This window comes from Colletes gigas, unplaced genomic scaffold (assembly GCF_013123115.1).
Source record: "Colletes gigas isolate AHSC1104 unplaced genomic scaffold, ASM1312311v1 Colletes_gigas_Sc00006, whole genome shotgun sequence".
NCBI classification, from domain to species: Eukaryota; Metazoa; Arthropoda; class Insecta; order Hymenoptera; family Colletidae; genus Colletes; species Colletes gigas.
The window spans coordinates 5996071-6007502 of record NW_025106635.1 but is presented as its reverse complement, the minus strand read 5'-3'; the positions used below and the strand labels follow the sequence as shown (position 1 = coordinate 6007502).

At 52.9% G+C, this 11432-nt stretch overlaps 1 protein-coding gene across 2 annotated transcripts; it reads right to left on the bottom strand.

Moving 5' to 3' along the window:
- Window positions 1-1596: 1596 nt before the first annotated feature.
- LOC122395503 (homeobox protein abdominal-B-like) lies at window positions 1597-10413 on the bottom strand. 2 transcript variants are annotated; one of them, XM_043393114.1, is made up of 2 exons: window positions 7484-10413; window positions 1597-2555 (listed from the first exon to the last, which is right to left on the bottom strand). In XM_043393114.1, exons 1-2 carry the CDS (start codon window positions 8535-8537, stop codon window positions 2062-2064), a joined length of 1548 nt encoding a protein of 515 aa, XP_043249049.1. In that variant the 5' UTR covers window positions 8538-10413; the 3' UTR covers window positions 1597-2061. The 2 variants fall into 2 exon arrangements, with proteins under 2 accessions (XP_043249049.1, XP_043249050.1); XM_043393115.1 differs by having other exon boundaries at window positions 1597-2516.
- Window positions 10414-11432: the final 1019 nt, after the last annotated feature.

The window sequence follows — 11432 nt, the reverse complement described above, 5'->3', positions numbered from 1 at the left end:
CGCGTTTAACAATCTAATAATACCGAAACGATTAACAACCGAGGTCCGTTTGTTCGAACGTTATCCAGTATCTCTTCCTAGAGAAGAATATGAATCGATCTTCGAACTTTTAACTATCGTGATCCTTCGACCCTTCCAGAGTCGAAATCGATCACCGCACCATAATTTAGCGACGAAGATCCTAACTTCAGCCTCGGGGCGGTGGTGTCGACCACAGGGTAGTCCACTATGTATGCCTTTAAATCTAAGTCGTTTGTTTTTACATATAATATAAGAATTATAGGTACTAGTTTGCGATCCTTGGTAGGCGACGAATACGACATTCTGGACATAATTAGACTAATTCTCCGAACGCATGGTTGCTTTGGGTCCGTTCGAGGCGTCCGCGAAATCGCGTTTTCAAATCAACCGCGTCGAGGACCCCTCCTCCGGACCCGTCCCAATTGCCAACTCCGATCTCAGGATTCCTTGGATCGCCGACTAGAGTCTCGACGACCTCGATCCAACCAGCGATCCAACGAACCTTCCGTTTCTTCGGTCCGAACGAATTTCTGCGATTTGGATCTACTAATCTTTACCAGGATTGTTCACGGAATCTGTGTCCCACTGTCCAGCCTCGCTGTCGACGAACGGAGCACATTGGATCCCACGAAACGATCGATTCACCGCGAAAATATAGAGGAAATTGGACTAACGCGCGCTCGACGTCCGTCGTAGTACTTTCCAGGAATCACAGACAGTAGCGTTCAAGAATGAGATCCGTTGCACTCAACCGGGCCGCGTAACATATCCGCGACACCCAACCCTTTTGTACAGAAAGTCGCCACGCGTGCAAACCAACCCCGAGGAACGCTTTTCGACGACCTCGTTCCGTTTCTACGCACTTACCCCAGCAGCGAACGAGCCACCCCTCCGGCGATTCTCGGTGGACCGCAGTGTCGTAGGCCACGGGATCCAATGGCGTCGCATCTCGAACGATTTCCCGCGCGATTTCCAACGATCTCCTCTAACGGTTCCCGAGACTGAGCGAGCTGAACAGTGCAAGACAGTGCAAACGTACATACGCGTGTTTCGGGGGCAGTTTAGACCTGGGTTGGGAGGATCAGGGTACAGGGAATACGAAAAGGGTGGGAAAAGTTCGTCCAAGCTGCAACGAAGAGGGATGGCGTGACACGGGATGGGACAGACACTAAGTGACACTAATTTTCTTTACTCTATATATATATATATATATATGTATAACTGGAGGAAGTACTACCGAATTACGAATTGGACAGATTGCTTGGTGCCGCATATACGATAATGCGCGCTACTCGAAGAAGACCGACGACACCTGACACCGATACGCGGAAAAAGAGTCTGCTGATGGACGTTCCAAGGACGCCGCTAAGTCACGCTCTTCTATACAACAGTGTTCCTTTCGTTGGATAATAACCACGATGACGATGGGGGATGACGATGATTCGTAATAATAATAATATTAATAATAATAATAAAATAATAATAATAATATACTACTCGCGAAACGTTATCTCTCCTTACAAGTGGTAGGCAGTCTTTGAACAGCTGCTGAACAAAGTTCGATAGGCGTGCGGGTGTCTATCTATCCGGGCGTAGGTCGCCGCCGCCGTTCTCCGGCGACGACGAGTGGGTTCCGTGGACGAGCCGGTTCGGGGGTGGATGGCGGCTCGTCGACGAGGTTTTCTCTGGGGCGTCCGTTGCCATTTCGGATGGTGTTCAGGCGGCCAGACCATGGGGCGTCTGATGAAGAAGCGCTGGATACTGCTGGGCCACGTGCGCCAACTGATGATGATGATGAGCGTGTGCGTGAATGTGAGGATGAACGATGGCGGTGGGAGGCGTGACGGTGTTCGATGCACCGGTTGCGTGGGTCGCTAGAGGCGTTTGAGGTTGGGGCGCGTGAAGGGTATGGCTGTGACCTGTGACCAGGCTCGAGTGACCGTTGCCGCTTCCGGTACCGGTCCCAGTCCCGGTACACCCGTTCGCTGTCCCGTGGTTGTGATGATGATGGCCGAACACGACCCCAGAGAAGGCCACGGGTCACTGATGATGCTTCGCGGAACCGTTCGCGTGGTGCGCCTGCGCGACCACGTGGTGACTCGACGGAGGCGCATGCGCGGCGCTCGGATGATGATGGCTACCGGTCGCCGCGTGATGATTCGCGTTGTTCGCGCTACTGTTGTTGTTGTTGTTGTTGTTCTGCTGCTGCGTCTGCCGTTGGCTGTTCTTCTTGTTCTTCATCCGACGGTTCTGGAACCAGATCTTCACCTGTCGCTCGGTCAGCGTCAGGTTGCGCGCCAGCTCCCATCGTTTCTGCTTCGACACGTACGCGTTGAACAGGAACTCCTTCTCCAGCTCGAGCGTCTGGAACTTCGAGTACGGTTTGCGTTTCTTCCTCACCGTCACCTGCCCGGTCCACTCCAGGGGGTTAGAGCTCCCGCAACCGACGCCCATCCCAGCCACGCCGACGCCGACGCCGACTCCCGCCAGGGAACCTGCGGAAAACAACGAGGATGGGGAGGAACCCCACATCACTTAACACAATTAGTTTGCCGGTAATAAACAAAACCTAGATATTTAATTAGATACACCCGTCGAGTCGAGGACTCTCTTTAATTCTTATTAAGAATGGCGACGGTATAAAGTGAATTTTTAGGTATGCTCCGTTTATCGATACTCGACGGACAAGCACAAATGACCATAGTCGTTCCCTTTCCATCTCACAGAATTGCTATTGGATTCTCACGAATTGACAGGGCCTAGAGCAAATACCTCGATTCATTAGTCGATCTCGAGACACGCAATACTGTTAGTATCTTCCGAATGAAGTCTCTGTTGACATCGCGTCGTCGCATATAGAGACGGATCGATGCAGTAAAAGAAGCAAGCAGTCTCTCGATTTCTCTTTCCAAGAGACCTCTTCGATCTGTTTAATCAGACGCGTCAATTTCATATTTACAATGTATAATTGCTGTTCGAGTATCGATAACGACTTTAAAAAGAGACAATTAATCTTTCCCAATGTTTGAACGATCGTGCTCCAATTATTAAAATTCCAAGATAACGACGTGGATCGGTCGATTAGCGATACCCTTTGGGCTCTAATTTGTCTGCTCCGGAGTCTCTTGACCTCGAAAAACAAACAATTCCAAAACGTAGAAAGTTCAAGAGCGACCGAGTTCCCTCGGCGGAACAGAATTTCTTCGAAAGGAAAAGGTCGTGGGGTCGCGGGATCGTGAATTTCACACCCGACGCTGGAAGCACGCGGTTCCCGAGGCCGCCTACGCGTGTGCGTGACGCACGCATGTGTGTACGGACACAGAGGGTTCGCCACACCGGACCAACCAGCCGATATGATATAATTGGATCGGTTGTACTAACCGCGCGGAAAACATCGAACGTTGAACACGAAACGCGGAACTGTTACTACACGTTCTCCCGGAGGCGGGCGAAATTTCTTAAATAATTTAAAAAAAAAAATATTTGAAAATAATGGGGCTCGTGACAGCACAATTTACAAATTAAATTTAAATTTACAAGGAGCATATGTATATTTTTTACTTGAACGCTGAGTCACGACAATCAAGGATGTAACACTTTTTTGTCTCGCGTAAGAGCTTAATTATCTAAGAGAATTTCTTTCTCGTCCTGGTTGAGTTGTTTATGTAGCAAGTTGGTATTCCGCTGATATGATTCAATTTATTAAATGTCTGAGATCGCAGCAAGGTCAGCGTTGAATATAGCAACCGGACGATGATGTATTGTAATCGACTGCAAGTCGAATAAAAAATAGAACAAAAAGTTACGTAAGAAGTTGTCAAGGTTACTAGCTTTTCCGCCAGCTCGATGGAAAAGAATGTTTCCCATCGGCGTTTGGCTGTCGAGGCGCGCGAAAGGAAGAGATTACGACAGCGCCGAGTCCCGTACGTCTATCTTTAACCCGAAGTACGGCGAAGAGTGGCGAAGAAATCGTTGCATGCGAACGAATCGACCGCGAGCGCAACAAACTTGCAATCTTCCACCTGCCACCTCAATCGAACCTCGAAACCATCGATGTAATTTAGGGGCCGTTCGCGCGTCCTTTCCCCGACGAAACGTTATCGTGTCCAAAAATAGGAAGCATTATTTACAATTGCAACAACGATCCCCGGCGAGATGCAAATGCGCGTAAATCATCGTTAAAACCGTTTCCCCTTTCCTCGATTTTCCGTCGAAGAATTCGCGAGAATATAATAAACGTTCTTGGTTCTGTTTTTTACGAAGGGCTCCGGGGGTTGGTCCGAATTTCGTCTTTTCTTCCACCCTTATTAGATCGCGTAATATCCTCTAGTCTTCCGTCTGTCGTCTCCCTCTCAAGCTGTCTCTCTTTCCTTCGCCGTTCTCTCGTCCCTCTTGTCACTCTGTCCACTCACCGCGGAGGCTCTTCTCCGGGCGTTCGTTCGTCTCGTTTCGTTCCGCGGGTATCGCGGCGCGATTGCTTAAGCGACAGGAATTTATTGCCCACTAAAACGCTAGAATATGCAAATTATTTAACAAAGGTCAGGATTCTCACGAATGTCAGCGTGCACGGGGAACGTGTGCGCGCACGAAACTCGCGGGAATAAATGACGTATCGATTTGCGTCCGACGCCTCGTCGCAAACTACGAACGGCTACGGTACACCCGATATAAGCGACGAGAGACGATATAGACGCGTCCAGAGCCTCGGTTTCGAGATGATTTCTGACCAGATACGACCCCCAGGATGGCCTCCGCTTTCCACGCGATTCACTGACGGAAACTTAACCCTAGAAACACGGTGCCACGAGTGGTTTACGTAAGACACCAAGGGCTGGAGAAGGGCTCGAAGAAAAGGAGAGTGTAACAAAAAATTGGGGAAAAAAACGAGCTCCAGAAATTCTAAATAGAAACGGAAGAACAAGATTATCGATAGGATCCCGATCGTTTCACGAAAGCCTCGTTCGTTGCGTGATGTTGACAATTGGAGGGGATGGTTGCTAAGCAACAAGTAAGCTTGGGTTTAGCAGTGGGGGGTAAGCTGTGCAGTCTAATATTTTATTGCTGGGTTATTTCATATATTCAGAATGTTTCTTACGCTCCGCAATAACGAAGGAAGCGAAGAAGCACGATTTAGGCGGCCAGTATACACGAGGCAACTCTCCCCTATGTCGGTGATGTTATCATCCAAGCCCGACCTTGTGCGTTATAGCGGAAAAGTTCTTTCCCAACAATTCTGGAATTGTTAACGAGTATTGTCAGAATTTGCATTTCGCTATCTATGTTTAGTGATCTGTGCAGCGGCGACGCGTTATCGGTGGAATGCATATTCTTTCCATGTTTTCTGGACGCGTTCGAGCAATTACACAGTGGAAACGAAAACAACATTATATTATAATTAAAAAAAATTATTGTATTCATAGTTTGCTCGTACAGTTTAGTGGGAATCATCGGAATCGTATGATCTAGGAACTTGCGAACCTTTATGGCGTTTCCAACAACATTATTCTGTACGTCGTTAATTACTTCCCGTATAACGAAATTGATATTGCGGGCATTAAAATCCTGCTTGGGCGGATCTACGCCATAAAGAGTATGGAAGATTCAAACTTTTATAAATTGCACTTGAACATACTCGAGCGTGGCTAACAATATTACTCGAATTAAAGAAAATACCATACATTCGCAGACAATTCTACGAGACCAGCCTCCTCAATTTTTCCGTACATTTATTAGCGTGACTGTTACAAAATAAGCTGTGGAATTAATTCAGCGCATAGGATTCTCCTAGTATTGATTAATTCAGCAGTGAACAGGCTAGGGCGCATACTACCCTCGACAGAAAACTCCAACAGGTTGAGCCTACATTTGTCCGCGTTTCTAATAACTTCGCAGCTCTGAATTTTTTTCACAAGAACATGGGACAGAAATAAATGAAAATTTGCTCGTTACGACTAAATACAGACACAAAAGAATAGCCCTTCAGCCAACCGTTAGCCCTAACTGCAAGCTTAGCCAGAATCAGGATCGATAGCTGCTCTAGAAAAATTCGAGCCCGGTGTTTCGGACAGACGATGATCCGCGAGCGTACGTTTCAGGTCACGTGCCTAATCAGGCCCGTGAATACGCGGGAGCTTCAATTAAAGCTGGCCAAAAAGGAGGCGGATAATCGTGCGATAAATTAAAAAGAGAAAACGACCGGTCGTTGAGGGCTCGAAAGTGGTCTTTAAACGACGAGACGCGTAGAAGACGAGGACGTATTCCGAACAGGAAGATGCTATCTGGTCGTTCGGAATGGAGTATCGTGGTCGCGCGATAGCACCTGTCCGTCTCGACTGTTCGAAAATTGTGGACGGCGGCCCCGAGAGTCGTCCGCGGGTACGTCGAAGGCGGCTCGCGGCTCCGATACCAGACGAACGAACAAAGATAATGGAGCTGCCATCTATTGGTGCACGGTTAAACTATACGCGGCGCTCGTATTCCCCTACTTTGTATGTATCGCACGCCTGCGCGTGCACCTCCCCTACCACGCATACGATTAACTTCGTGGACGAGAGGATCACGCGAACGATATCTCGTTTATCGGGCCGTGCGTGCCCGTATGAGCAGCCGTCGTGTCTCGTATTTTCCTACTCTTTACGATTCCGTCGAGCGACGAGCTTCTCTACCTGCTGCCAGCGAGAGAGCCAATCGCCGGCAAAAATCTATGCCTCGTTGCGTTACGCGTCGCCCCCGGCCAGCCCGGTATGCGCGTTCCGTTCCGTTCGACGGACGAAACTCGACACGCGACCCTCTCGGTGCCGGGAATCTCGAGTATCGATCATCGAGAGCGTCGATGGCCAATTCGAAAACGCGCGTTCGCGGCGAAAAGAGAAGGCGAGAAGGGCGAAAGAGAGCGAGGCGACAGCGTACGCGGGAAGGAAAGCGAGAACGGCCGTTAGTAGGAGAAGACCGAACACCCGTACGGGTCATGGAACGGATCAGCTGATCGGAGGCGCACGCCAGAGTTTACGAGTTACGGCCGCCAATAAACCCGCCGCCGTTGTTGCTCATGCGACGTTTCATGGGTTCCAGGGACCCCGAGAAAAGGACGGCGAGTGGGGACAAAAGAGAGTGACCAAATACGTGAATGAACGATGACTCGACCGTTTGCGCGACGGGGTCAGTTTATTTACGGTTTTCGAGCATTTAAATTTCGCGGACGTTTTGCCGCTCATTTTCCCTCTTCTTTGGTCGACGAGGCCGATGCAAAACGGATTTGGAGCACGATCACGTGACCTGTCGCTATCTTGGACGATAAAGACCTCTGACCAAGGCCATTCGCAAGGAAAGATCTCGGCGACCGTACCTTAACTAGTACTCGAAATTGCGTTAACAAAATGGCGAGAGTTTATACGTTACCGTGAGGGTGGCTCCGGCTAAAAAGTAAAGAGACGCGGTTAAAGAGGACGGAGTCGATGCTTACCTGGAGGTGGGTACGGACTGGAGGTGACTGGCTCCGGTGCCCCGTAATTCCTGAGGCCACCGTATCCGTCGTGAGGAAAGGCTCCTTCGGCGGCGACCATGGCGGCAGTGACCCTGCCCCGGTCGTCCGCCGCGGACGGCGTCAAGTATGGAACCCCGGGTTGCGAGTGAGGATGATGATGACCGGCCGTGTCCACCGGGTGATGATGCCTGGCCGTGGTGTACGGGGCGTAGTTGCACCAGCTCTGGGAGAAGCTCTGGTGGCAGGAGACGGCCGGGTCCGTGGCCCCCGTGGCAACGGACGATGAGCCACCGGTGGAGGAGCTGGTGGAGGCTACTCCGACCGAGTTGTAGGACTTGTAATCGGACGGGGAACCGCCGGTGGCGGTCGATCCGGCGGTGGCCGCTGCCGGTGACCAAAAGCTGAGCGTGCCGGCTTTCCGGTTGTCCCTGGAGGAGCCGGAAGTGGAGGTAGGGTCCGCCGCCAGGTTGTAGTAGGTCGGGGGATTGTTTCCCCCGTAAGTCTGATGGTGATTGAGGGTGTCACTGGCGGTCGCGGCTGACGAGTAGTGCGAGTCCTGGGGATGATGGGGGCTGTAGCTCCAGCCGCCTTGGGAGCCAGCGGAGGACGAGTGGGAATGACGAATGACGCCCGCTGGTCCAGCGGCGGGCGGTGCCGATGACTCGACGCAGCCGACTTCCCCGTAGGAGGAAGCTGCCGGCGTGGCGGTCAACCTCTTGGCGGGTATGTGAAGAGGACCAGGCGCGCTGTTGCTCGCCACCGAGGAGGCGCTCGGCGAGGTCGAGCTGGCGCTGGCCGTTGGTGCCGGTGGCGCTGTCGTTGCCGAGGATGCTTGTGCAGAAGGCGATGTCGGTGTCGTGGCTTGCTGGTGCGAGCCAGGCGTCGAGGTCGGTTGCTGTTGTTGTTGCTGGATCGACACGAGGCTGGAGGCGGAAGGTGGGACCGGTGGCGGGCTGTCCTCGTAGAGGGAACCGTTCATCATGGCCCACCAGGTCACCCCGGTGGAATTCCCCGCTCCGGTGGCTGTCCCCATCGGCGTGACGGAGCCAGGGTGGCCCACGCCGGAGCCGCACAGCGGCGCGGCGTGAACATTGTCGTACAGCGTCGCCGTCGAGCAAGCCACGTGATCGGCGATGGTGCAGATGGTGACAGTTGATTGCCGGTGTTATAACGACGATGCCCGGTACGCCGGCGATGTTAACGTCGACGGTAGGTGGCGAGGAGTCCGTGGCCCGATCGGCGCCGATCGGACGTTCCACGGGGATCGACCGCGCGGGAAAATCGAGAGTCACCGGACGACGCGGGTCGATTTTCACCAAGCGATCGGGTACCGCGATTGCATCGTTGTTTCGCGCGGTTGCGTTTTACGGTCCAAGGACGGACGACGACGAGGTTGATCGGACCGAACGAGACGGAGAAGAAGGAGGAGGAGGAGGAGGCGGTGGAACGGAAAGAGACGAAGACGACGGAGAAGCGGGAGTTTTTTTATCGTGGATTTTACGAGGACGGTCGCGTCGAGAGCGGACGAGCACCGAACGGATTCGTCGACGGCGAGCGTGCGATCAAAATACCGTGTCCGTGACGGCGCGAGGCGATTTCAAAACGTCGTGGAAAGAAGGGACGCGGGAATCATCGCGTACGGTAACGTCGCGTTGCTCCGTGGAATCGCGGAATAAATAAAGAAAACGCGTGCGGAAGGCAGAGGTGGCGCGAGGAAGGTGGGGATAAGGAAAATCGTAGGGATACGCGGCCGTGCGAGCAGGGTTGACGGAGGGAGGAGAGGGTGTGCAGCGGCGCGGCAGACAGGTGGAGGGGTAGGTAAGCGCGGGGCGGAGGGAGACGTCACACACACCGCGGACCGGCAGAGAACAAGAACGAGAAAGAGGGAAGAGAACGACCAGAAGAGGAAAACGAAGACGCCCCGGGGCGCGATAAAATGCGTAGCAAATCCGTCGAGAAAAGGTCCATGCACCACCACCACCACCACCACAACCGCGACAACGTCCAAGACGATGACCGAGGTTGATCGAGGTTGATGGGCCACGTGCGGGGACGTCGTCGATGGAAATCGGCCGATGGTACGTCCGAGAGCGATTTCCCAATGGTCCAACAGCAAAAGGTTTCCAACGATGACGCGCGACACGCGAGGTTGGAACGAATGAAAACAAAACGACACAGCACGCTTTTAGTAACAGTCGCTCGGACACCCCAAGTGCAGTAAATTGCAGCGTGTACGGTTTCTACGTGATTTCTCGGTTATTCCTCGAGGCGGTAGATCACGTTTCGCGCGTTCGACGCGACCTGACGATCGTCGAACGTCACCAGAGACGACGTATGCTCGTAACAGTCAACGGACAGCGCGCGGCTGGAACATGTCGCGGTCAAGACACTTGGCAATCGACGTCCCCTCGAAAAGAGGATCGAACGCGTCGCGTCGTACAAATAGTACGACCACGTTCCTTTCACTGCTCCAACGATCTTGCTGTCGTTGTCCCGCTCCAGGCCATGCTCGAGCTGCATGTCGTCCCGTCTCCTTCCTCAACGGCAACTGTCACCCTGCTCATAACTCTCTTCGAATGCACACGCGACACGTCTATTCAGCGCGCACTTGCCCTCCTCCACTCGTCAACAGTCCCTTAACGCTTCTCTCCTTTCGTTCCCTGTCCTTGACCGTTTAATCCCGCGGGCTGGATCGTTGCGAACCGATCGTGCGGGATCGCCGTGCAAACGGATCGCCGCGGTAAAGTAGAAACGGACCGTTCGTGGTCGGACGTTGGCGGATCACCGGTCCGTTTTTTTTTCTTCGTTCTGGGCCCCTCGTGTCCCCGAAAGGCAGGTAGCGGGCCCCTGGACGCGTATCGTGGAGGAGCGCGCGGCTAAAGGTTCCTCAGGTAGAGAGGTCCAGTCCCCGTGGCTGCCGCGGCGATACACACACGCGCGATGTTTACACACACGAAAAGACTCCCTTTCTTCTCTCTGGCCTCACTGAGCCGAACTGAGCGTCAACTGAGAGCTCTGCCCGCGGCTCGGAGGCGCAAACGGGCTGAACGCGACGCGAGCGCGATCTCTCGGATCGTTTGGCAACCAAACCCTGGACGGACACGTCTCTCTCTTCCCCCTACCACTTGACGCTCTGCCGCCCCCCGTGCCTCCCGCGTCCCTCGCCCATCGAGCTCTAATCTGCCTCTCTCCCTCCACTGCACCGCGAGAACCAGCGGCCACGGACGCACCGAGCACGCATACACGCTCGAGGGTTGCCCCGCGAGCATATCGCCCGACTACGAGCCTCCGTGCGATCTCGGTGAGCCTCTTTTTTTTTTTCGTTTCTTTTCTTTCCAACTTACGAACGCTCGATCCAAAGAAACGAAAGGGAAACAACTCTGACCCGGATTCGCGTCGGCCAATGGATGAATAGCAGGTGCTTCTCCCGTCCTCCTCCCGGCTTTTTGTATCGCCGGTACAAGCTTTTTTCTTCCCCGCTACGCTTCGATACCCTCGCGACAGGCAAATCGAACGGCCTTTCGCGCCACCGACCTTTCCCGCGCGTTTTTCCCTTTTTCCTTTCTAACCCCACGGCGCGCTCTCCGCTAACCGACAAATCTATCTGTAATCTATCTCCCTGTGCAATATTTTCGGCAGAATTCCGCAATCTCGCGTGTCATCCCCTCAAAACGCATCACGGGTTCGCTTTTACGATGTCCATTATCTCGCTCAATAACAGCTGCCTGTACTCGCGATCAAATTATTTGTCTACCGACGGGGGGACAATTACTAGAATTACCAGGTCTGTTGTCCTAATTTCCACAGGCAGTCTACCCGACACCCCCCTCGCGCGGTACTTTGGTCGACCAAATTATTTTTTGAAATATTAAAATCCAATATAGCCTGATCTAAAGCGGTGGACGAAGTTCCTCTAACGTTCTTCGGT